Below are 26,334 nucleotides of genomic sequence, written 5' to 3'. Positions count from 1 at the left end.
ACTACACACATATCAAAGATGAGTGGGGAAAATAGGACCAATCTAGTACTTTTGACAATATAGTAGGGCACCCAAAAAGATTAACATAAAGAGCAATACCCCAACACATTTGAAGGGCAAGAGCATATGACATCATTTGATAAACGATCTCAGCTAGTATAAATAAGAACCTTGGGTAGAAGTGTGATGTAAATTGAACATCGAGTCCACTCATTTCCTTCCTGCAACACAACAAAACACTCAAAAGGCAATGGGGCAATGCATCTAAAAAGTATCTTGGAACATACAATGCCATTTTGGTTAAAGATTCCCGTTGGTATGAATAACAAGCTTGGGTAGACGCGTGATGTAAATAGCATGCATTTTATTTTATTCACATGTAGATAGCTATATAACATGTAGAAAAAAAAGGCACATTTATAGAAATATATTTTATCAAATGTTATCTAAATTTACTAACATTACATCAAGTAATACTAAAAAATATTTAGAAAATAAGTTTTTAACAATTAAAAATTGAGGTTTCTTTTTCACCTCGTCCTCCCTCTCTATTCACCTTCATCTCCACCTTTTTCCATATGGTGAAATATGTGAGATGTAACTAGATCATTAATCAATTGAGAGTCACATGCATATATTATAGTTGTTAGAGGAAAGTATTATAATATGATTCTTGTATACAGAGTATATACTTAAATAGGTATAGTTTACTTTCTTTCTAATATTTGCCTCTTTTTCTTTATTATATATTAACTTATATAAACAAACAAGAAGAATAAATAAAATCATATTAATTGAAATCTTGTCAGTTTTTACATTTTAAATATGGGAACAAAGCTAGACCAATTTTAACCATAAATTAACAAACTCTTGTGTTTCATTTGAGGTCTAAAGCCGGAAAAGAAAATATAACAAGAAATGGCTCCTCCAAGAAATATCCTTATTGAAACAAAAGCGAAAGCAACAGAGCTCTTAGTCTTCTGCCAGGATTGAGCATGTTAAAATTTATCTCTTCTTTTAGTTTTTGTTTGTCTGTGTGGGAGCATGCATTTTTCTGCTCTTTATGATAAACAACTCCTTATATTGTAGATTTAACCAACTCTTTATGATAAACAACTCCTTATATTGTAGGTTTAACCACGCGCTTAAGTTCTTTTGTCTTTATGTAATTATTGCATATAACATAATAACAATAACAATGATAATGGTAATAATAATAATACTCTTCATATAATGAATCAATTCATTTAAAGAATATAGTCGAATATGACATACTATGTGCAATGTTTTCAAGGTGAGAGGCAACACTAAGGCGATAAGATCCCCTATCGTCTTAGGCAAGAGACGAGAGGCGACAAAGTTAAAAATCTTAAATATATTAAATATATATACAAACACATCAATGAGCACCCATATTCATAGGAAAATATTATAAGTCATTATACACTTCAAACAGTCATGATTTTAAATATAAAGCTATTCAAATCATCATCATTAATATTAAGATTGCACAATTCATCATTTTCATTCTTAATAATAGTTATCATAAATTTTTCTTCTCCAAGTTTAATTAGAGTTGATGTTGCACATTTTTTGCTCTTCAAAGAAAATAAATTAATTGAACCAAACTAATCAATATATATATATATCTAAATGTGTGTTTATGTGCGAAGAAAAGTGTCACAAATATTGCCTTTGGTTTAATAATAATAGCCCCTTATAAAACATAAAAACCCTCTTGTTAATATCGAGCTAGTCCTTTAATCTTCCATCTTATTTCTTTTTTCCCTTGATTTGCTGAATAATATTGCCTACTATCTCTTAAATTTGAAAATCTAATAGCCAACACTAAATTCACCTTCTCATCCCTTCTTTTTCACTTTTTTTTTAAGTTTTATATTTATTGTTTCTCCAACTCCTGCTCAAGTTTGATTGCTGATAAGCTGAGATCCAATAGAGAGTAGGATTAGGGTATGTGTGTGAGCTTGGTCTCGTTTGCTTCCTCTTCTCCCCTTTATCCCTTTCCTTTTTTGTCTTTTTATGACACATAACTGTTATCCTATACTTCTACAACCTTTTATTTCCGTGCAAGGCAGTATGTACGGACATACTGTCCTTCCTTTTCCATCGCCAGATAACCATTTAATACCCTTCAGCATTACGCAGATACGATTTCGGACGTTCAAGGGTCCGTTGCTTCGCATATCCATCACCCATAGTGGGATGACCCTCTTTCTCATGGGCCTATTCCTTGTTGAGTTCGACCTACCCGAATCAAACCTAAGCTGCATACTAGTAGTCCGGCCTGCACATTGGACTTGGATGGGTTATGACTTGGCCTTTTATTGTGGGCCTGACTGCAGTCCAGATATGAGAGTCCAACGGTTATCAAATGCAATTAGAAGACAAAACATTGATGCAACACATTAAAGAAGTTTGCTTACAATTGAATGTCGTCCACCTCCAAACATCACTTAATGTAAAAAAAACCTTCACCTCCAACTATTGGCCCTTTCTAGTTCAAAATCAACACAATGTTCCACTCCTCATTGCTTTTGTAGGGTATAATAATTTATGATATTAAATTTTGGGGCTTCTCTAATTTATAATTTCAATATGTAGTTTGATTTTATTTGAGTATTTTTTTAGACCGAAAGTAGTTGTAATAATAAGTTTAAAATCAAAATTTTCTATTCAATTTAATTTACTTTACTTATTAAATCAGTTCATTTTAATCCTTAAAAGTTTTTATTTCAATTCAAAATTAAACTTTGCATATCTCTAGTTACAATTAAATATTTTTAGGAATTAAATTTTAATATCGACAAAGTGCATGTTGCTATTTATCATGATACATAATCTTTAACGTTTTAAAAAATCAACACATAATTAATATACTGCATTTGTAATGTTAATATTAAAATTTGTTTATTAATTATTCATAATTAACGACTAATTATTATTTTATCATTATTATATATATTTATAATGATCATCATAAAATTTTATCGTTAAAAATCAAAATAATGGTAGTTAAATATAAATTTTTATTTTTTTATATTTTTAAAATTTTATTATTTATTTTACTTATTAAAAAACTATTTTGTTAGGAATTTCTTTTCCCTCTCGCGGCAGATTTGCTTATTTAGGGTTATCTATTTAATATCTTTCCCATTCTTGAGAGTTATAGCCTTCGATCATCAACGGCATACCAAGAACTAATAAATCTATTGAGAAGCGTGAACCTGCTGAACATCCAGGATTGAGCTCCATTACGGCGCGCTTTGGGTTTCGTGATTCGGATTCAATTACCAAATTGTTGCTATCGATTAACGACATGATCTGTATCCAACTTGCTGCTATTGTGACTGGAGTTCAAGCCATTGCTGCCAAGATTGACAGTGTGCCGAGATTGCAATCTTAATTGTTGCCGAAATTGGAAGATTGAACCAGCTGTTGGGATTGGCAGCCTCCATTACTGTCGAGACTGAAAGTTCCAATTAACTTTGAGATTGAAAGCCTCAGTTGCAATCTGTTGTAAGTGAAACTTAATTAGTTAAAACAAATAAAATCTTAATATCCTTGATTACTCTCAATTACACAGTGATTGTTGTTTTAATTGTGTTGATGATAGACGAGGACTGGCCATTATGTCTTGGTTGTGGGTTATTTTGGTAAATAGTTGGGGTGTTACTGTGTAAAGCATTGGTTTGTTGGTGCTGTTGAGAGATGAGGATGGATTTTGTTCTGGCTGTGGGTTGTGGGACTGGCGGAAGCGTTGGATTTATTCACCTTGTGTTTGCTAGCTCTCTGTGTTCATGATATGGGTTTGAATTTGGGTTTGGTAGTTCATTTTAGCAATTTACTATATTCAAGTATGATAGTCAACCAGGTGCCTGCTGGTGGCGCAAAGCAGCAGTAGCAGGGGCTTCTTTTGCAGCAGAAGCAGCCTGCTGCTGCTGCTTGCAGCAGCAGCACATGCTGGTGGTGCAAAATGCAGGGGGCTACTGCTGCAAAATTGCAATTTTGATCTCAAGATTGAGTTTCAATCTACATAACACATTAGAAAAATGAATTTTATTGAAATTAATTGAAAATAAAAAGAGCTTTTACCTCCTATGGCATTACCATCCTTTTTGTTACGTGTTCAATATCTCTTCTTGAATCTATCACATATTGGCATTTTATTTTAATAGCCCAATTTGTGATGCTTTTAGGTGGGATACAGAGTTGTGATTGTAGGCCGATGATACATAGGGAAGGTGGGTTAATGTTCAATGCATCAAGCCCTGATAATATTTCTATCATTATTGCAGTCTTATATATTATGTATATGTAATTTTGTTTTAGGTGCATGGATTCTCTTTTAATGTTAATTCAGGGGTTGTGGAATTGCTTGAGCTTAATTCATTCAGGATTTCTATCAGTCCATCTAGATTGGTTGGTACACTAATCTTTTGTCTCTTTGATAGAATATTGCAGTTATGTATATATATATATGTATGTATGTATGTATGTATGTTTTTTTACCTTTTAATTATATAATACTTGCGACAAAGTTGGTCTGCTATAGATATATGACTAAGAATTTTTTTTTTTCAAAAGGGTCTACCAACTCAAAATTTATCTCTTTTTCTTAAATTCAGTTGAGTACCTATGCTTTATGCACTGAAGATTCCTTGAAGTTTTATCAGACGGTTATTTTGCATGAAGCAGCAGCCTCACAGATATAAAGGTACCTTTTGGTGAAAAATAAAGATGTTAATTATGCATTTTGGATTGACTTTACAGGTTTTTTGGTTGCTAAAACATCTCATTTTTCATGTAAGTACATCTTTTAATGTTATTTTATCATGCTGGACATTTATGGGTTAATTCAAGTGGTGAAAATATTCTAGGCAGACTGCCATTTTTAAGATGTGATCCAAAACGTGCATGAGCACACACATGCACAGGAAGACTGCACTATAAAAGCACATGAGTAGATTATTTACTAAGAGACTTCTACATATAAAATTCATGGCCATGGTACCCATTCTTTACTAATTTGGGATTAAGGCTTCATTGTTGTTTAAAGACTTAAAAAGTTATAAATATGGCTATTACAGGGCTGGAGGATGATTCTTTGGATTCTCATTGATTTTTTCAGCAACTTAGGTTTTATTTGCTTGAGTTTTCGGATTGCTGATGCAAGCATTGGTGTTCTCATATTTTTCTTTTATCAATTTCATTTTAAAGTTTTCCTTATGTTCTATTTTCTGGTTTTGAATGATGAATGTGTCCACTACTTAGTTTTTGAAGATGCAAAGTTGATAAAACATTTCTATTGTTTGCTATGTTTTTATGGTAGTTTCTTTGATTATGTTATATTTTCTGCTATCAATTGCATCATAAAGAAGTGTGTACTTGAGTTAGTTCAAATGATTTCAGATTAGGATAATTTTCTAATAGCAAGTTTTATTCTACTGATTAGAAATAAAATCTGCCAAAATTATAGACGTTTAATATGGGAGCTCAAAAAATTGCACCACAGCAGCAGCATACCTTCTGCTCTGGTGCATAGCTCCTATGCTTCGTAGCTGTTATGGTGCACAGCAGCTATGGTCCATAGTTGCTGTGGTGCACAGCAGTAGCAGGTCTGCTGCTGTGGTAGCAGCAGACACCACAACAGTAGCAGGTCTGCTGCTGTGGAAGCAGCAGGCACCACAACAGTAGCAAGTCTGCTACTGTAAGAAGCAGGTGCTTGCTGTGTTAGCATCAGGCACCTGCTGCTGTGCAGCACTTGCTGTTGTGGTGCACGGCAGCAGGCACTTGCTGCTGTTTGTGGCTGTGCACCACAGCAGCAGGTCTGCCTTTGGATTGATAACCTATCAAACTTGTGCTTTTGGATTGTTGCAATAGGCACCTTTTGCCTTTGGATTGTTGCTGCTGTGGTACAAAATTGATTGATAACATATTAAACTTCTGCCTTTGGATGAACAAAATAAATTAGCTAAAAGAATCTTTCAAAAATCAGTGCATGAAACAAAGTTTACACCATCAAGTTATAGGATAGTAGAAGGGAGAATGAAATGATTCAAAGGCCTAAACCAATTTCTATTGAGATCCTATTGAATTTCTGCTTTTGGATTAACAAAATAAATTTGGTGAAGGAATCATTGAAGACAAACAGCTGGACATGTTTAACAAATATTTCACTCAATATTGCAGAACAAGCAATGGGGTTTCACATAAAAAGAATAATCCGAGTGACCATATTTATCTCATATTTCGAAGGATAAATTTTAATTTAGTATCTATGTTTATTCTTATTTCATGACTTTCATATAATCTTATACATGAGTTTAAATGTAGTTTAGAGCAGTATGATGGAATCTATCCTCAGTATTCAATTTTGATCCATTACTACAATTCTTATATAATTAGTAATTTTATATTTTTTATTAATAGTAAACAAAATAAATTTATTTGAATTTCAATATATAAGTTTCTTTTTCTAATTTTAATTAAAAATATCTTGTACAAGCAGGTGCGTGGTTCACCTGCTGGTGTGCACCTGCTGGTGCACACCAGCAGGTGCACACCAGCAGGTGCAGCAGAAGTGCACTAGCAGGTGCACCTGCTGGTGCACTTTTGGAATTACAAATACTCTCAAGCTTTTACAAATACTTCATTAGCCTATTTGTTTATTTAATTCCTAAGGATCTTGTTGACAGTGCATCTATTTGTTTATTTAATTCCTAAGTTTTTACAAATACTCTTAAGCTTTTACAAATACTTCGTTAGTCTATTTGCACCTATTTGTTTATTTAATTCCTATGCTAATGTCTTGTAGAAGCTCAATCTTTTATGTCTTCTCTCTTTGCAAATAAAAGATGATTTCGCACTAACTCTTTCTGGTTTTCTTTTACTAATTTTTTTTTATGTCTCCTATAGAGAGAGCTGAGAGTTATTTTGAGTAACTCACTAAGCACACAACATAGATTTGAAAAGGTCTACTATAGTTGTCGTGCCAAATATTGCTATTTAATTTGTTTTATATTTGATCTTAATGATTCTATATGAAAGAAAGCAAAATTGTTGATTTTTAAAGGGTCCATTTACATTTACTAAATTTAATTAGATTAGTTACAAGTAACAAGTGAAATTATCCCATTAATATCTGCACCACCCTTATTTTGGATTAGCAGTTTATGGTTGAGGTGGTAAATGTTTTGTTTTTTATGAAGTTTAAAGCCACTTATCATTTTTTTAGCTTGTTGTTGAACCATTCATGTATTATTAAAAATGCCTGACTGGAAGACCCTATTTCTCTGTATATCTTATTTGTCTGACTTTTTGTATTCTCAATACAACAGTATCTCACTAGAGTAGAGTGGCTTATAAGGAATCAAGATCTATTTAGTTTCTTCAGGATTTTGACTACTAGCGCGAATGCAGATAATAAAGTATTGGATAGATAATAAACTATTGGATATTGTTACGATGTCATGTGCCCACTAGAAGATTTCTAATTCCTCTGCTAACATTCATGTCAGGTTTATGCCTCTACTGTACAAGTACACAACTATCCTGTGACTGCTTTCCAATGGCATCCAGAGGTTAGCCACCACCTAACTATGATCTTTTGAAGTATAGATACTTGATAGTAGTGACTTTTATGATTTTTTCAATAAATATTTAATTTCACACTCATTCATACTTAAAAGCTATTTTTTTGTTAAAATAAAATTATTTTCTCCGTTTGAGATGTTATAAACTTTAGGGAAAAAGTACAAAATAGTGCTTTGTGGTTTCAGGTATTTACATTTGATAGTGTAATTTAATTTGTGTCAAAATAGTATATGTGGTATTGTGCCGTTTTCGACACCGTCAAGAAATGCTAGTCAAGAAATGCTAATTTGGAAAGTAAAATATAATTGTTAATTAAAGAGTGAAAATAAAAAAAGTACCATGTAGTTTTACTCATTTTCATTTTAAATCTATGGTTCAATTTGTGTTAAATTCGTATATTATGATATGATTTTTAATTTCAACATTCTTGACGGCGTCTAAAATTTACCACTATTCGCTACCAGCGCGATATCATAGGTACTATTTTGCCACAAATTAAACTATAGACCTTAAAATGAAAAATCAAAAATTTTACATGTACTTTTTTATACTTTTTCTTGAACTTTATGTGTCATTGTTTATTATAGATGTAAAAATAAAGTCAATTACTCATATATTAACTATTCATTTTGGATATAAAGTTCATGTACGACTTTTTTATAATAAACTTTACCTAAATTGCTTTTAGATATAATTAAATATCTATTACATTTTGTTTTATCTAGAGGTTAACATTACATTTTGTAATTTTGTATGGGTTGATTAATAAATATTGTTGAACAATTATTTTGTATATATCTATGAAAATACTTTTATTGTGCTCCATATTTTTTTTTATTTTTTGCTTTATATTATATTCAATTAATAATAATATATTTGAAATTTGTGAATAATCAGGTTTAAATAAATCTAGTATATGTTAAGCTTGTTATTTAATAAAAAAAAAGTGACCAAAATAATAGTCATAAAAGTATAAGTTATTTATTTATAACGATGGGATTTTCTGATCATAATTAATTAAAATATAACTTTGTATTTATAATTGTGAAAATATTTCTGGTTACCATTACCTTCAAAAAGCCATCAGTATATAAATTCATAATTTTTAATTGTGAAGGTATTTCTAATTGTAATTAATTTTTTTGCGACCAACCATTCATACTTTCCTTCTTTAAAATGTATTTAGTGCTAAGTCATTTTTATAGGTCAATAGGGTGATCATTCGGTTGATTTGATTTAAAATTAAATCGAATCGAATAAATTGAAAATTAAAATTTTAATATTTATGAAAATTAAATCGATTTGATTTTATTTAGAAACTGAATCGAATTGAATCAGTTTGATTTGATTTGATTTAATTTAGTTTGATCGGTTTCGATTTTTAATAAATTTTTTATTTTTTACACTTTATTTTTAATATTTTAAAATTTAATTAAAATATTTTAATTTTAATATGATTTAATTTTTTTATATTATTAAAAATAATATATTATTATCACTAATCGGTTTAATTTGATTTTTTTGATTTTTTTTTCTGATCAAAATTGAATCGAATTAAAATAATTAAAATTTTTGAAATTAAAAATTAAATTGAATTGAATTAAATAAAAAATTGAATTAAAATTTTAAATTAATTCGATTTGATTGATTTTTTCAATTTAAATCGAATACTATTCGCTTAACGGAGAACCTTGAGTTTGGTGAGAGTTTCTTTAGCAGAAAAAAATGTTTTCCTTATAGTGCAAGCATATTCAAGAGCCCGACCCGGAAGCTAAGCTATTTACGAATAAATTTTTGAGACTTAACAAATTAAATATCTGTAAAATTTGAGTTTATTCATTTAATTATTATATTTAATTTTAATTGAGTTAAATTGAATTTTTATCTAATCGAATTTTGAATAATTCGGAATTAACTTAATTTGTTTTACAATCAAATTTACAATTATTAATTTCTTTTTCAAAAATTTTGTATTTGAGTCCTAATTTATTTTATAAAATAAAAATACATCTAGTAAACATCTTATAATACATAAAAACTAATATGCTTAAATTTTTAAAACTTTCAAATTGAATTAAAATAAAAATAAAACTATATCAAACCGTTTTGTCTTTAAACCGCTTCAAACTGAAACTATTTTTAAATTTGAATTATTTTAACTTGAAAATTAATCATAATTCTCTTAAATTGAAGGTCCCTCTATTAAAATAATATAATTTTTTTGTTTAGTAAAGTTACAATATATGTACTAAATATTTTTGAGAAATTTATAGACATAAATATTAGTTGGATATGATTCAATAATTAAATAATATTATATATTTAAAGTTATTTTGATCATTTTAAAAATAATTAACGAAAAATTAGACTAAACACCTTCAATTTGATAGAATTAAAATACAAGGCTATTAGATTTTAAAAATGTAAAACATATTTATTAATTTTGACATATTTCAGGGATATAAACGTAATTTTACCTATTTCAATCGTTGAGGATGGCCTGTGCTGATTTTAGCAGTGTGAACGCTGAAGAACGGCCATGGAAAGATCACAAAACAGACCAAACCAAACCAAACTAAACTAAACCCGATTCCTCTCATACAAATGTAAAAGCTTTGCCTTTCGGTTCTCCTCCTGTTTCTATCTCTTTCTCCTTGTCCGTTTCTATGGAATCTCCTACTTTTTCATTCTGGACCTCGGCTTCTCTGCTGCCCTTCTCACTGGTACGTATTCTTCTCATCTTCCTTCTAATCGCTTGTATTTTTCAAAATTTTTTTTCATATTCTTTGTTCTAATTTCTTGAATACAGGTTCTTTTTCATGTTGTTCTGATCGGTGCAGAGTCTTCAGTTAATCCTCCCGTGTAAGATCTCTCTGTAAATGTTCATGTTTCTGTTTCCTAATCTTTGATATCTGAAATTGGGTAAAATAATGATTGAAACTGGATTTTCAATCTTTAACGGTTCATGGGATTGGGGAATTCTACCCAACAAAAAAAAAAGGAAATTGGAGTAATGATACTAGACCAATACTTTTATACCAACTACTTGATCCACTTGTGCCGTCAAAATGTGGCTTGGATCGTCTGAAGGAATGAGTGGACCAATAAAATTCTGTATCATTGCAGGAGTTTCAAGTGGCTGATACACTAGTCTTGGTTCAAGAACGATTTATCTGTTAATTGCAAACTAATTTCTTAGTGTTGACTCCATTGCCTATACTTTTATTTTCCTTTATTGCAGTCAAGTAGAGCCAAAAGCATATCAGCCATTGTTTGATTGTGAAGGACATGATGGAAAGGTTTGAATTTTAACTTTGTTTTCTTATCATTACTAAAGATGCCTTTTGGCTTTCAATTGTAATATTCTATTTGTTAGATTTTATGGCTTTCTTGCTTGGAACTACAATTGTAGTCTTTAATAAGGTAAAATAATATACGGGCCAAAAAGCTTAAAGTAGGATTTTTTTTATTTGTTTTTCCTTTGCTGTTGAATTTTCAGTTTTGGTCTCTGCATAACACACCTTGGCTATAATTCCAATATAATTTTCCCTTGATGTAGATGATGTGCTTGTAATTACCTCTTCTTTTCCTTTATCAGGGCTTTGGTTCAAGTGTATGTGTTATTATTTTTAGAAGGTGCACGGCTTATAAGGGTTGGATATAAGCACTTTATTAAAGTTTATAATTGGTGCATTGTGTTGTATGCGTAGTGAGTCTCACCCTCACTTGTTTTTACATTGTGAGGCAGAGTCTCATATTTGGTCCATTTGCGTAGAATTGGGTTTGTTTACAGTCGTTGGAGACTGTCTTAGGTGTAAAATAGAGAGGTTTTAGTGGATAAATTGATGTTGAAGTGCTCTGGGATTTACTTTTTTATTTGGTGGTTTTATGGAGTATTTGGGTGGAGAGGTGTGCAAACATTTAAGCCAGAACTTTTTCTTCAATCTATTATGGGGTAAGGCTGTTTTATTGGCCTCATTGCAGGCTTCTGTTTCTGAGTCCCTTTTTAACTTTTTATGGCACAGCAGAGTAGAATATTAAAAGAGCTCTGTAAAAAAGGTCACAGTTCTCCTTTTTCTGTAATCCCATTCATTCCATGAAGTCAGTCTGAAATTCGAAACTGTGCTTCAAGGGTTTTCAATGTAATGTCTTTAAGTAATTCAACTTGAACGTTCTTTTGTTTTCCTGTGTTGGATAGGTTGGAGAATGCATTATCATCTACATTTTCATGTCTATGCATGACATTTTTATGGTTTTATTTAGTAGTAGCAGTAGCAGCAGCAGCAGCCAGGTTATTAGTTGTGATAATGAACTTAATTGAACTAAACTTTAATCCAAACTAGTTACCTTCATTCGACTCAGTTTGGAGCTACATCTATATAAATACCTAAGCTGTTGAATCCTTTCTCACTACTTGCCCCATGTCATCCTATGTTTTTTCACTTGCTTTCTCATGTCAAAAAACTTCAATGTGGTAATTATATGGGCGCATCTTTTGCTACACAGAGACTTTATTGAAGCTTAATGCACCACACAAGTGATGTCAGATACTGATGTCTGTCCATTAAAACTCTGAAACTTGATAAAATAGATTTTCATGCCAAGATTATGAAAACTTGAATTTCATTTGAAGTAGAGCTGAAAACTGGACACATACTGCAGGAACTATATATGTACTGGCATGTTCCATATTCTTGAAAATGTTCCACAGAAAATGTAAAATGTAATCTTATGAATGTGTGTTTGATAAAAACATTTTTTTGCCATCAATTAACTAAGCTAGAACAATTATTTATTTATTGATTGTATGAGAGTTTACATTTGGTGATAAATGATTAAAGCCAACTGATTTAGCCAAATTTATCTCCTAATGAGTGCAGTAGCAAAATAATTTTTTTGTGGCTGGATCCATGAGTTGGTAAATTTCAATAATTATCCATTGGTTTGATCCTTATTACTTGTTATCCATCTACTGTCTTTTGGGCGATGTCATTATTACTTTAGGATACACATGTGATGTGAAAATTTTGTGTTTACTTATCATGTATCTTAATTCTGGTGAACAGGATCAGGATACATTTTCTGGTGCTAGACTTGGAAATCCTCTGGATGAAAAGGTAATTAATACCATTGACAGTTCGGTTGACACCTGTTAATTTTGATGCTTATTTATGTACATTTCATCCAGAAAAGGTAATTAATGCCATCTTTCTGTTCAGTTGACACCTGTTTTTGATGCTTATACGTGTACATTCCATCCAGGACATTGACATAATTGCAACATATAGTGGCACTTCTGGCGATATTCAGATTAGGAGGGTGAAAATGAAGGACTTGTCTGCTTCCTGGGTTTTGGAAAATCCCATAGATAAAGGCCATAATCAGCCAAAGGCTTCCTCGGTAACAGTAACACCAACTGGTTCTGGTGTTGAGTTTTCAATGGAAACAATTGCTGCAAAATAAATAACAAGTTTACTGAAAAACAATTTCCACAAAGTAATTGGATGAATGAAAGAACAATATAATGTTACACCAACAGTATTTCCTTTTGAAATTTAGTTCATGGATAATGGCACTCGAGTTTCCACGTTACTGAATTTGACAGGAATTTTTCCTTATAACTTCCTTTCACAGACATCAAAGGACTCATTTCAATCTGTTCCCAAACTTCAAGATAATGTTGAGCATTCTGGGAATCAACAACTTCCTAATTTAGCAACAAGTCCAGTGAGGCTGCAGCGTCGGGTGAACTCACAGTAGCCTTTACTTTTGTTTACAATGTGTGTCCAGTGCAGTTAATTTGGTTTTAATGACGGTTATTTGCACTTTAGCTATTGAGGCAAAGAAGGAGGGATCTTCGAACTGCATTGCTAGTTCGGGAAGATGAAGAAGCGGACAACCAGACAAGAGCAGCAGCAATAAAACAATCTGAAAGCTTGGACACCACTGTCAAGGGAAAGTACAGTATATGGAGAAGAGACTATGAGAATACACATTCTGATGCTGTGTTGAAACTAATGCGGGATCAGATTATTATGGCTAAAGCATATGCAAATATAGCCAAATCTAATAATGAAACCAGCCTTTATGACTTGCTTATGAAACATTCTAGAGAAAGTCGACATGCTATTGGAGAGGCTACATCAGATGCTGAGCTCCACCCTAGGTATAGCTATTTTGTTCTTCAATTTTTGTTTTACCAGTTTCCAGTTCTTGGTTCTCATGCAGAAATATTCTTTTACTTTACCAGTGCACTTGCTCAAGCTAAAGCAATGGGTCATGTGCTCTCTATAGCAAAGGATAGATTGTATGACTGTCCTACTATGTTGCGGAAGTTACGTGCTATGCTTCAGTCAAGTGAAGAGAATGTAAATGCTGTGAAGAAGAAGAGTGCCTTCTTGATTCAACTAGCTGCAAAAACAATTACAAAACCATTGCATTGTCTTCCTTTGCGGCTTGCTGCTGACTATTTCTTGCTCGGTTATCAAAATAGAGAGTATCCAAACAAAGAAAAGCTTGAGGATCCCTCTCTTTATCACTATGCCATCTTTTCTGATAATGTACTAGCAACATCTGTGGTGGTTAATTCCACAGTGCTTCATGCAATAGATCCCGGAAAACACGTTTTCCATATAGTCACAGATAAATTGAACTTTGCAGCAATGAAAATGTGGTTTCTTGTCAACCCCCCTGCAAAAGCAACAGTACATGTTCAGAATATTGATGATTTTAAGTGGTTGAATTCCTCGTACTGTTCTGTTCTACGTCAGCTTGAATCTGCCAGGGTTAAAGAATACTACTTCAAGGCGAATCATCCTTCCTCCCTCACTGCTGGGTCTGATAATCTCAAATACAGGAATCCAAAATATTTGTCTATGCTGAATCATCTTAGATTCTACCTCCCTGAAGTTTATCCAAAGCTAGATAAGATCCTTTTTTTGGATGACGATATTGTGGTTCAGAAGGATTTGACGCCGCTTTGGTCTGTTGATCTGAAGGGGATGGTGAATGGTGCAGTGGAGACTTGTAAGGAGAGCTTTCATAGATTTGATAAGTATCTCAATTTCTCTAATCCAAAGATATTTGAGAATTTCAGTCCAAATGCTTGTGGTTGGGCATTTGGAATGAACATTTTTGACTTGAAGGAGTGGAGAAGACAAAATATCACTGGAATATATCATCATTGGCAAGATCTGGTAAAATCTTCAATAATTTCTTTTCTCCCCAGTGCATAACCTGTTTTCCATATGCATATTTATATCATGTTAGTGTCTTGGAGTATGTTTGAAATATAGACTACACTGAATGGTATCAATCTTTCATGAGAATCTACAATGCATAACCTCACTGGGACTGGAATTGCACCTTTTCATTCTTTTGATGATGACGTCCGAAAATTACTTGTGCTTATATTCTACACTTCATTGGCCTTGCATACAGCTGGTGACATATGAATGTTCTGATCTGTGTTCTGATTCTGGATAGTTCGCCTTAAATGTGAAACAGCAAATTCTACTTACAGAATTTTGTCGAAAAAACAATTAATAGATGAATTATTTTGCAGAATGAGGATAGAACTCTTTGGAAGTTGGGAACATTGCCTCCTGGATTGATCACTTTCTATAATCTAACCTGTCCGTTGGATCGTCGCTGGCATGCCCTGGGACTTGGTTATGACCCAGCCCTTAACCAAACTGAGATTGAAGATGCAGCTGTAGTTCATTACAATGGAAATTACAAGCCTTGGTTGGATTTGGCTATCACCAAGTACAAGTCTTACTGGTCTAAATATGTAAAGTATGATAACCCTTATCTCCAACTTTGCAACATTAGCGAATGATAGTTTCTTGAGGAAAATTTTTGTCAAGTGCCTTGTAGAAATATTTTTATTCTTTATAAACATAGTTCATTCAATTTGTCATTTCCAATTTCCATGTGAAGAAGCCCTTCCATATTGTTATTATAGTTATTATTTTTGCTTTACCCGAAAAAACATCGACATACATTTGAAAGGTTCCATTACACAGCTGAACTATATATGTCGGTGCATATGTAGGCATACTATTTGTACTAATTACGATGTTATTTTAACTACATTTTTGGATAGTTCAACGTTGTCTTAGGATGAGTCATAAGGTGTTTTTGATAAAATTTAGGGACTACATGAAATGAAGAATTGAATCTCTTCTATATATCTAAGTGACGCATCTAAATTCGTGTATTTGTACTGAGTGGCAGTTACTGTATTTTATTTTTATTTTTGAGTTATATTTTCACATATAAGATACTAAAATCTAATAAGTTGAGAGATTAATTTATAAATATAAAAACTTATTAGTAATTATAATTGATGATCTGAGATCCAATAGAGTAGGGTTTTACAAGAGTTTATGTATTAAAAGATAAAACTTAAACTTTCTGGGGGTTTCCCCTTTTATCCATTTCGCTATGCTTGCTGATGACGTGTAAAGGCCTTTCCATGATTGGGACACGCGTCTCTGACATACAGATTCGGATGTACGAGGGTATCAGCAGCCTGCTTCATGCGTAACGGCCTCTGATTCTCCTCGTGCGTACGTTCGAGCGGATCTGCTAGGCTGTCTGGGTATGGCTCTGGATACTGGGCTGGGCCAAGAGTCGGGCCGGACGCTGAGTCTGAGAGGAGAGGGCCTGCTGGTCGCGGACTGGGCCGATTTGGGTGAAGAAGCTTGGTTGAGCCCGGCCTTGAAGGTTGAATGAGCTAGGCTTGTTGTGCATATCAGGTGCGTGGGCCTTTCCAAGATGGGCTTTTGGCTATGATCCAGGCCCGGGCCAGGATGGAGAAATCCAGCGGTCATCAATTGCCCCTTCACCTTCTCGGTAGTTATTGCCTCTACTGCCGAGGGGGTGAATATCAAGAACCATTATGACCGCGCCTGTTCGTGGTCAGGTGCCTTAATAACATCCTTTCATCTTTCTGTCGTTGTGCAGTTTCCGAGTCCTATCTGCTCTTTCCCTTTTCTGGCTTTTCTTCATTCTTCGTGTTCTTTGCTGTCTTTGTTTTCCTGTCATCATTATCTGGACATGTCCTTTCTTTCCTTTTCCATGACTATCTTTTAAAATTCTGACACCGTTAGCTTAGAGCATAGCTCTGCTCCGTGCTAAGGTCTCAAGCTCTGGATGTATATCAACGCTAGCTTTTCTTCATTCTCAAATCTTCTGCTGGAACAAGAGGTTCTTCCTTTCCGTTTCTCTGCAAAGGATCCATTTGACGCCTTCTTCAAACGGAATGAGGTGAGCTTGAGTTTGCATTGCTTTGTTGCCCCAAAGGTTAATCTTGCTTTTATCATCTTGATGGAAAATTGTTTCTGACTTGTCTCTGTTTTGAAACTTTTTGCAGTACCTGAGATAAGAATGGGTCAGTTCAAAATTCTTGAAAATTTGATGTTACCTCTAAGGAGTCTGGACGGTGCTTCGGAAATCCTGCTGGTAGGACGGCCGATGTATGGGATTATTCGGCAAGCTATGGAAACTGTTTTACCCAGGTTGTCTGGCCGACCTTCTCCTCAGTTTGCTGTCCGAGCTCCAAAGAGGTTCTGGGCCGATGAAAGGTCTGCTCCTTCTTCCGAGAAGAAAAAGGAAATTTCCTTAATGCCCCCGTCGCCTTCTTTTGATATAAATGGAAGTGGGGAGAATGATCAACTTATTGTTCCCTTTGATGTGAAGTACCAGTATTATGCAAGACTTTGGTGTGAAGTACCAGTATTATGCAGGACTGAGATCTGCTGCGTTCAGTCAAGCTTCTGGCGATACCTTCGAATGTATGCTCAGCGATCTCCTTGGAGCCGTAACTTGAAAGCTCGTGTTTTCATGGTACATACGGACAAGCTCAGATATTATATCCTGTCCGTATGCATCGTGAATCACATCTGGGCAATCAGGATGTCGACCTATTATAGGGGAACAGTGAGAAATACTTATGGGAATCAACTTGTTCAATTCCCCTATGATAGCGAGACAGATCTTGGCCTTTCTGCCAAACTCACATTCCGAGCTGCGAGAGTTCTTCCGAGCTGAAGATTAGAATAGTAGGATAGGTGGTGAAATATCCGGACATGTAAATCCCTTAAGGATAGTCTTCCATTCTGTAATGTAGGCCCGGACATGTAAATCCTTTAAGGATAGTCTTCCATTCTGTAATGTGGGCCCGGACATGTAAATCCTTTAAGGATAGTCTTCCATTCTGTAATGTACTTTTCCTTTAATGAAATTCTTGTTTTCCGTTCATACTTGAGCTTATTCTTTTCTTTGTTGTGGATGAAGTACTGGTACTGTTCTCTTCGTAGTTTTAACCAACTAAACTTTGTTTCGTTTCGTCCGAGCTGAACTGACCGTACTTATGAACTCTCGCTTTTAATCAATGAGCCGAGCTTTGGACCTACTTAGCCAACTGGGAGGTCAGTTTGCTTTTCCGAGCTGAACCAACCGACCTGTAAGCTCGGCCCTTATTTGATGGATTGAGCTCTGAACCTCCTTAGCCGGCTGAGCTCTCAAGTTTCGTTTTCCGGACTGGACTGGCCGACCTGTGAGCTCTATTTCGGTTTGCTTTTTCCAAGCTAGAATACCGACTTGTGAGCTCTATAAGTTGAACTCAGAGCCCTTAGCTCTGTATGATTTCGAGGTGCCCTTATTGCCTCCGATCTCGCAGTATTTGTTCAATAACAATCGAGTCAGAACTTATAACTTTTTAAATAGTAAGCAGGTCTGACCTTTATCATACTTCCATCTGTGGGCTAAGTTGCTCTGATTGCCGAGTTGGGCTTGTGGACAGCAAATGGGCTCTTGAGTGATGGGCTGTTATCACGAATTTGGCCTTTAACGGATGTGGAGGAGTCTAGTGATTATCTCTTTGCCCCTTTACCTTCTCACCAGTTATTTATCTAACCGTTGAGAGGGTAAACTTCGAGAGTAATTAATGATCGCGCCGCTCCAAGACAAAACCGTTCAGATCAACGTTCCGTCTCATTATTGCCTTTCATTTCGAATTCCTTCTGTCTTCTGAAGAAACAAGTTCTTTTCTGCTCTCTGTCTCCCTGCAACTCCTGCTTTTTTCACCTTATTGCATTTTCAGGTACGCTTCCTTATTCTTCCATGACCCTTTCAGAGCTTCCTGATGTTGTTAACATTGAATCACGTATTACTCCTTCCAACATAACTAAGTACATTTCTCGGAGGCTCTTAGATACTCCTCTGTATCTGATTCGAGCCCCCCTTTCAAACGAAAGGATAGTCCTTCCTTATCCTCCCCCTCCGGGTTTGGTGGATCCCCAAGAGAATCGTAGTATAGTGTTTTTCTTGAAGCAGAGAGAATTCGGTTTATCGCTTCCTTTTACCCCTTTCTTTGTTGAGGTTTTTGAATACTTCGGGGTGACTCCTCGGATGTTATCCCCAAACTCTATTTTGTTCATGTCCTGTTTCGAGTCCATCTGCCTGAGTTGGGGTTTTACACCCACAGCATGTCTGTTTGTTACTTTTTTCCGTTTGGTTAAGGCGGTTCAAAACTTCTATTACTTTTCCCCCCGTAGGGGGTTATCTCTTCTCACGGGCTACAAGGATTCTATAAAGGGATGGGTAGAGAATTTCCTTGTGGCGGAGCTGAAATTAGGGTCCACTCGGACGTGGGAGGTAGATCTAAGTTGGGGAGAGATTTATCCGGGTTGCAACGACCTGCCCCAATTGAGTCTTATTGAGCAAGTGGGGTTGCTTCGACTGACTTCCGGTGAAAGGAAGTATGATGTCGAGAAGTGTTTGTTCGTGTCCAATCGTAGGGACGTCCGGGCCATGGGTATAGCACTTTGTCCAGTTATTCTGTTTTCTCTTTGCCCGTAATATCAGAAAGTATGCTGACTCTTCATAATTTTGTATTTTTGCAGCTTCCGAAGTAAGAATGGACGACATAAAGTTTCCCAAGAACTTTGTCCTCTCTCGGGACAATATGCATGCAATTTTTGATGCCTTCGGGGATGGGCGTTCGGTAACTGAGATTGCTGCGGAGTTGGTTCAGGCTGCTTCCTCCAAGGAGGTTAGCCGACCTCCCGCCAAAGCTTCTTCTCAAGCTTCAAAGCCGAGCTCCCGCAGCACCAAGTCGTCTCGGCCATCTAGCCGTGGTGGGTCGAGCTCAGCTCTTAGGCCTGTTGAAGGGTCTAGGTCTGCTCCAGCCTCCTCAGAGGGCGTGAGGGAAGCTTCCCTGGCTATTGCGGAGTAGACCTCCATTGTTGAACAAGTGGAGCGGGGTACTGCCCATTCTTCTGGAGAGGGATCGGGGGGAAAATCTAAGTCCCCTATTGAAGACAAAGAGGCCTCAGGGAAAGGGCTGGAGATCGTCCTTATAGAGGACTCAGCTCCAGAGGTTCCTACCCAAGATGCCCCTGCCCCTGCGAGGACTGAACTTGAGGGTTCTGAGGGCGTTCCATCTAAGACCGGGGACAAGCGCCCAGCCCCTTCTGGAACAGCTGCCCCATCTCCTGCTCGGAAGAAGTCCAGGGCTGCTGCAGGGTCTTCTCCGGCTCTTCCTTCCATTGGGAAAGGAAAAAGTGTGGCTGCCGAGCCTCCGTTGTTTTCTTCTGACAATTCTCTGAAAGCATCGGACATTACCTCCGAGTCTCCGGCCAGTGCTGTTGCTGACTTTCTCAAAGAGCAAATGTTTGGTGGAGTTACAGAGGCTTCGGACCCTCGCCTTCTTGCCCTGACTGGTCTCTTAGCCAGTTCTACTAAGGAGCAAACATCCTTCCAGTCTCGCTCTCGTGAGGAGCTCGGATCCTCGATTAGGGAAATGCTTCTGATGGTAAATCATTTTGCCCCCCCCTTTTTTTTTTCAGTTTGTTCTTTTTCCTTTTCCTGACAGTTGTTCTCCTGTACTAGGTGACGGGCCTCCTTATGGAGGTGGATATCCGTGATCGTTCCCTCCGGGAGTCTGTAGACCGCCGGATTGAAGAGGCGCGTCTGGAGGAAAACATATCTGCAACCAATGACGCGAGGGGGAATCTGGTAGCCGCTCGGGAGCAGATCCAGTCCCTCCAAGTGGAATTGCACTCTGCACTGGAAGCCCTAAAAAAAGCTGAGGAAAAAGCAGCTGAGACAGCAAAGCATACCTCGTCCTTAGAAGCAGAGCTGTCTCGGACTCGTGGGGTCCTCAAAGTGTCTGATGAGAGGGCAGCTGCCTTGGAGGTTCGCTGCAAAGGAGTTTCGGAACAGCTGTCCTCTATGGCAGATGCTCTTCAAGAGAGGAATGAGGCTTTGAGCCAAAAGGCTGAGGTCCAGCGCCAGTATGATGCCTTAAAGGCAGATCTTGAAGGACTTCAGACTCGTCTGAATGAAGTGGAAACTCAAAGAGAGATGGCCCTAGCTCGGGTACAGGTACTTGAGCAGGAGTTGAGCACGAGCTCTGACCGTATCAGAGACCTGACTTCATCGGCTGAAGAGTCCAACCTTCGCCATCAACAGCTCAATCACGAAGTCAGGACCTTGGAGCGCAAGTGCTCAGCCCTGCTTGAGGTAGTAAAGCATTCTGAAGATAAGGCTCGGCTAGTGCGCGAGCAATGCATAGCGGAGTATCAGGAGTCTGATGAGCTGAAAAGGAAGATCGAGCAGGCCTGTGAGGCTCATCTGCAGGACTACAAAGACTCTTCTGAGTTTAAGGAATTTGTGGCTGAGGCCTGCAAAGCACATATTAATGAGTATAAAGCCTCTGGTGAAATGGGAGCGGCTATTCTTAAGAAAGCCTTCCGCATGTATGTGACCGGCTATAATCGTGGTTTAAGAGAAGCCAGACACGCTCCTGATACTCCTTTGGCCGAGCTTCGCAAGTACGAAGCGGACTCAGATGGCGAGCCAGTGTTGTATGGGGAAGATGATTTCCCTATGCCTCGAGGAGATTGCCGGAGGAATATATGCCAGTCAGCTGAGATTTCTTCGGAAGAGTCCGAGCTAGAAGGAGAGGACGTGGAAGTCCTTGGGTCGAAGGATGATGACCCTGTTTCTGAGGGGGAGAACCCTAACCTTGGGTCAGAGGTTGCTCCTGCTGTTAATATTGAGAGCTCTGATCCAAGGGATACCGAGCTTCCTGCAGATATGACTGCCAATAGAGATAATGTAGGCGAGGAGGTTTTAACTAATGTAAGTCCTTTAAGGACTATATATCCCCCCACCTCGTCAGAGAGATAAACTGTAATAATTATTTCTAATGAAATATCAATTTTTCTTTTTTCTCAAACTTTTCTTGTTCTACGTATATCTTGGAATTTAACTCTACTTTTAATGTATGCCACGTATGCACAAACTTTGAATTGATCTTAAGTTACGGGCTCAGCTCTTAGCTAATAGTCTGAGAAATCAAATTTCATACCTTTTAATGGCGATTAGCATGTCTGCCTTTTGCTTTTAGCCCTTTCTTCTTGGTTGTGAATTTGGATGTTTGTTCCAGATAAACAAATTTCTTCGTTTATGAACCTTTTGAGAGAGGGAGCTCGGCCTTTTGTTTTGGCTTTCATGCCTTGGGTTTTTGATGATGCAAGTCTATCCGAGCTGGGAGCTCGGCCTTTTGCTCGATAGCCAAACTTTTAGCGTTAGCATCTGTTTTGAGGTCGGCGCTTCTTTAACCATTGTGCCCCGAACCTCTTCATGAGGTCGGAACCTGCTTTGGTCTTGGTAGCTCTGGGCTCCTTTCGTTTTTGAGGTCGGAACTGTGTTTTTATGAGTTTGTCCCTGCATGGAAAATTTTCATTTCGAGAGGCTTTTAAGCCCTTCACCGACCATTTTTGTTTTCAGGGGATCTTACGAGATCCTGGCTGTTGTTGTTCTGGGGTGACCTCAAGGCCCTTCCCGCGGTTTTTTGTTTTCCCGGGAGTTCTGGGGGATCCCGGTCTTCTTTGTTTATCCGGGAGTTCTTGGGGATCCCGGTCTTCATGCTCCGGGAGGCATCTTTATGATCCTCACCGGCCGTTCCGAGGTGACCTCGGGGCCCCGCCGGCTGTTTTTTTGTTTTGTTTTCCCGGGAGTTCTGGGGGATCCCGGTCTTCTTTGTTTACCCGGGAGTTCTAGGGGATCCCGGTCTTCATGCTCCGGGAGGCATCTTTATGATCCTCACCGGCCGTTCCGGGGTGACCTCGGGGCCCCGCCGGCTGTTTTTTTATTTTGTTTTCCCGGGAGTTCTGGGGGATCCCGGTCTTCTTTGTTTACCCGGGAGTTCTAGGGGATCCCGGTCTTCATGCTCCGGGAGGCATCTTTATGATCCTCACCGGCCGTTCCGGGGTGACCTCGGGGCCCCGCCGGCTGTTTTTTTTTGTTTTGTTTTCCCGGGAGTTCTGGGGGATCCCGGTCTTCTTTGTTTACCCGGGAGTTCTAGGGGATCCCGGTCTTCATGCTCCGGGAGGCATCTTTATGATCCTCACCGGCCGTTCCGGGGTGACCTCGGGGCCCCGCCGGCTGTTTTTTGTACCTTTTTGAGGTTTTGCGCAAGATTCAGGCTCATTGGCCTTATTGTCGCTTCGTCATCTCAGCTGGTTTTGGACCTAACTGAGGTCTTGTTTTTTCAAGGGATCTTTCTAAGCCCTGTTCTTTTCTTTTTTATGGAAGAATATTATTCATAGAGACAATCATGTTGAATAAACAATTTTATTTACTCATATTCATCAAAATACAATGTTTTTCTTTACAATTACTTCAAGGAAAATACCTCTTTAGGTGCTGGATGTTCTAAGCGTGGGGCTCGGGGTTTCCTTGCATATCTTCGATTCGGTATACCCCTGGCTTGACCACTTTTGTCACCTTGAAAGGACCTTCCCAGGTCGGTGCTAACTTGCCCGCGGCCACTCTTTTTCTTGTAGCTTCCAGGTTTCTTAGGGTCAGGTCTCCCACTTTTAAGCTTCTTTCTCTGACTTTTTGGTTGTAATATCTTGTTGCGCGTTGTTGATAAGCGGCAGTTCGGACTTGGGCTTCTTCCCTGACTTCCTCAAGAGCATCCAGGTTGCTTCTTAACTTATCCTCATTGGTATTCTCATCAGCAAATTGGACTCGATGAGTGGGGATCTGCAGTTCAACTGGGACTACGGCTTCTGTGCCATAAGCAAGTGCAAACGGTGTTTCTTTAGTGGGCGCTCTGGGAGTGGTTCGGAGTGCCCATAGTATGCTATTGAGTTCTTCTGCCCAATTCTCCTTTGCGCCATCCAGCCGTTTCTTTAATCCTTGAAGGATAGCTCTGTTAGTGACTTCTGTTTGGCCATTAGTCTGAGGGTGAGCCACGGAGGAGAACTTATGCCAGATGCCTATGTTCGTCGTGAAGGCTCTGAAAACGCTGCAGTCAAATTGTCTGCCGTTGTCTGAGATAAGTACTCTAGGTATGCCAAATCTGCAGATGATATGCCCCATACGAAATCTATCATTTTGCGAGCTGTGATTGTGGCTATTGCTTCTGCCTCTGGCCATTTCGAGAAGTACTCCACAGCCACCACTACAAATTTCCTTTGCCCCGTAGTCTTGGGGAAAGGTCCCAGGATGTCGATTCCCCATTGTGAGAAAGGCCATGGACTGGATATGCTTGCTTGAGGAGTGGCGGGGGTTCTGATGGCATTAGCAAATCGCTGACATACGTCGCACCTCCGGACAAACTCTTCTGCTTCTTTTTTAACAGTGGGCCAGTAGTACCCTTGCCTGAATATTTTGTTGGCTAATGTCCCTGCTCCCTCGTGAGCCCCACATAGGCCTCTATGTATTTCCTCCATTACCTTTGCAGCTTCTTCCGGACTCACACACCGGAGCCATGGGCTGGACTTCCCTTTTCTGTATAGGGTTCCCCTTATTGCTTGGTAGTTGGCAGCACAAGCTGCTATCTTTCTGGCTTCATTTTTATCTTCGGGGAGCTTGCCCTTCTCCAAGTATCTCAGGTATGGGGTCATCCAAGTTGGGCTCTGTTCTACCTGTAGTACCGTGTTTGTCTTTTTAAAAGCAGGTGTGCGGACATGCTGTATATATACTTCATCGGGAAGCTGTTCTAACTCCTCTTTGGTCAATCGACTAAGCAGGTCTGCTTCGTCATTTTCATCCCGAGGTATTCTTTGAAATCTGACGATAACTCCCCGACCCGTGAGCTCGGCTTCTAAAGTTTTTACTTTATCGAGATAATTCTGCATGATGGGGTCTCTAGCCTGATATACTCCCTTCACCTGGTTGATCACCAACTGAGAGTCGCTATTCACCTCGAGGTCTGTTACCCCGACCTCCGAAGCTACCAACATTCCATTTACCAGGGCTTCATATTCGGCCATATTGTTAGAAGCCGTGAATTCTAGACGCAAGGCATAACATACTTTAAAACCTTCTGGCCCCTTAAGCATTATCCCAGCGCCACTACCCTCAGCGCCTGATGCTCCGTCTACATACAGCTTCCAGCTAAATTCTTGGGGGGGCTCTCTCTCTTCCTCCGTTCTTGATAACTCTGAGGATGATCCTCCTTTCTCCTCATTGAATGCGCATTCTGCTATGAAGTCAGCCAGAGCTTGGGATTTTATAGCTGTTCGAGGTCGGTACTCTAGACAGTAAGGGCTAATCTCTACAAACCATGCCAACATCCGCCCTGAGGTTTCCGGCCTATGTAGAATTTTCTTTAAGGGTTGGTCTGTCATCACGACTCCTTGGTGGCCTTCTAGATAAACTCTGAATTTCCGGACTGCTAACAATAAGGCGTAAGCCAATTTTTCAATGTTCGAATATCTGACCTCAGTGTCTCTGAGTACCTTGCTAACGTAGAAAACATGCTTCTGTTCTTCTTCTTCCACCCTTACTAGCACTGCGCTGATTGCTTGTTCTGAGGCCGCCAGGTATATCAGAAGTTCTTCTCCTTTTATGGGACTGCTGAGCACGTGAGGCGAGCTGAGATATTTTTTAAGCTCTACGAAGGCCTTTTGGCAATCTTCTGTCCATTCGAAATTCGGCACTTTTCTCAACTTTTTGAAGAATGGCAAGCATTTCTCTGCCGACCTCGACATGAATCGGTTAAGCGGTACTACTCTCCCGGTTAGTCTCTGAACATCTCTTACACATGTCGGTTCTGGCATATTCAGTATGGCTTCCACTTTCTCCGGATTAGGCTCGATGCCTTTACCGCTCACCATGTATCCCAAAAATTTTCCTCCCCTAATGAAAAAGACACATTTTGCCGGGTTCAACTTCATTCTGTACTGATCTAACACCCCGAATACCTCCCTCAGATCTGCTATGTGTTGTTGGAAAGTGGAACTTTTGACCACCATATCGTCTACATACACTTCCAGATTTCTACCGATCTGATTTTTGAAGATTTTATTCATCAACCTCTGATACGTTGCCCCTGCATTTCTCAATCCAAAGGGCATAGCCCTATAACAATAAGTTCCATCTTCAGTTATGAATGAGGTCTTTTCCTCATCCGACCTTTCCATTGGGATTTGATGATAACCCGACATAGCATCCAAAGAAGACATATAATCAAAACCGGCCGTTGAGTCGACCATTTTATTAATATCGGGTAAGGGATAACAATCTTTAGGGCAGACCTTATTTAGGTCGGTAAAATCTATACACATCCTGTATTTTCCATTGGCTTTCTTGACTAACACAGGATTTGCCAACCACTGTGGGTACATAACTTCCCTAATAAAGCCTGCCTCTTCTAGCTTCTGCACTTCTTCCCGGGTGGCCTGCTGCTTC

General features: G+C 38.0%; 2 protein-coding genes across 5 annotated transcripts; both read left to right on the top strand.

The window, feature by feature from the left end:
• Window positions 1-3,121: 3,121 nt before the first annotated feature.
• On the top strand, window positions 3,122-15,542 carry LOC110613307 (probable galacturonosyltransferase 3). Of its 4 annotated transcripts, none has more exons than XM_021754362.2 (14): window positions 3,122-3,537; window positions 4,218-4,262; window positions 4,351-4,440; window positions 4,647-4,735; window positions 7,539-7,601; window positions 10,072-10,337; window positions 10,424-10,476; window positions 10,856-10,913; window positions 12,681-12,731; window positions 12,877-13,014; window positions 13,249-13,359; window positions 13,446-13,780; window positions 13,865-14,810; window positions 15,179-15,542. In XM_021754362.2, the coding sequence occupies exons 6-14, from the start codon at window positions 10,281-10,283 to the stop codon at window positions 15,452-15,454; spliced, it is 2,025 nt and encodes a 674-aa protein (XP_021610054.1). In that variant the 5' UTR covers window positions 3,122-3,537; window positions 4,218-4,262; window positions 4,351-4,440; window positions 4,647-4,735; window positions 7,539-7,601; window positions 10,072-10,280; the 3' UTR covers window positions 15,455-15,542. The 4 variants fall into 4 exon arrangements, with proteins under 4 accessions (XP_021610054.1, XP_043811765.1, XP_021610055.1 ...); XM_043955830.1 differs by having other exon boundaries at window positions 4,647-6,529; window positions 6,591-7,601; XM_021754363.2 differs by lacking the exon at window positions 4,218-4,262.
• Window positions 15,543-17,118: 1,576 nt separating this feature from the next.
• Window positions 17,119-22,099, top strand: LOC122723462 (MAP7 domain-containing protein 1-like). The gene is made up of 9 exons (XM_043955613.1): window positions 17,119-17,324; window positions 17,917-17,921; window positions 18,725-18,787; window positions 19,527-19,534; window positions 19,658-19,760; window positions 19,878-20,437; window positions 20,515-21,009; window positions 21,550-21,768; window positions 22,076-22,099. Exons 1-9 carry the CDS (start codon window positions 17,119-17,121, stop codon window positions 22,097-22,099), a joined length of 1,683 nt encoding a protein of 560 aa, XP_043811548.1.
• The last annotated feature ends 4,235 nt before the right edge of the window (window positions 22,100-26,334 follow it).

This window comes from Manihot esculenta, chromosome 4 (assembly GCF_001659605.2).
Source record: "Manihot esculenta cultivar AM560-2 chromosome 4, M.esculenta_v8, whole genome shotgun sequence".
Taxonomy (NCBI): domain Eukaryota; kingdom Viridiplantae; phylum Streptophyta; class Magnoliopsida; order Malpighiales; family Euphorbiaceae; genus Manihot; species Manihot esculenta.
Note: the sequence above shows the minus strand (reverse complement) of the source record. Positions and strands in the feature narration are given on the sequence as shown.

Excerpts from the sequence above, each read along its gene's own strand:
- LOC110613307 (XM_021754364.2), top strand. The coding sequence starts at position 10,281 with ATGGAATCTCCTACTTTTTCATTCTGGACCTCGGCTTCTCTGCTGCCC. Across the intron at positions 10,338-10,423 it reads CTCTGCTGCCCTTCTCACTG|GTTCTTTTTCATGTTGTTCT; the intron begins GTACGTATTCTT and ends TCTTGAATACAG. Across the intron at positions 14,811-15,178 it reads ATCATCATTGGCAAGATCTG|AATGAGGATAGAACTCTTTG; the intron begins GTAAAATCTTCA and ends ATTATTTTGCAG.
- LOC122723462 (XM_043955613.1), top strand. The coding sequence starts at position 17,119 with ATGGAAACTGTTTTACCCAGGTTGTCTGGCCGACCTTCTCCTCAGTTT. Across the intron at positions 21,010-21,549 it reads TGGCCCTAGCTCGGGTACAG|TCAGCTGAGATTTCTTCGGA; the intron begins GTACTTGAGCAG and ends AATATATGCCAG. Across the intron at positions 21,769-22,075 it reads GCGAGGAGGTTTTAACTAAT|ATAAACAAATTTCTTCGTTT; the intron begins GTAAGTCCTTTA and ends TGTTTGTTCCAG.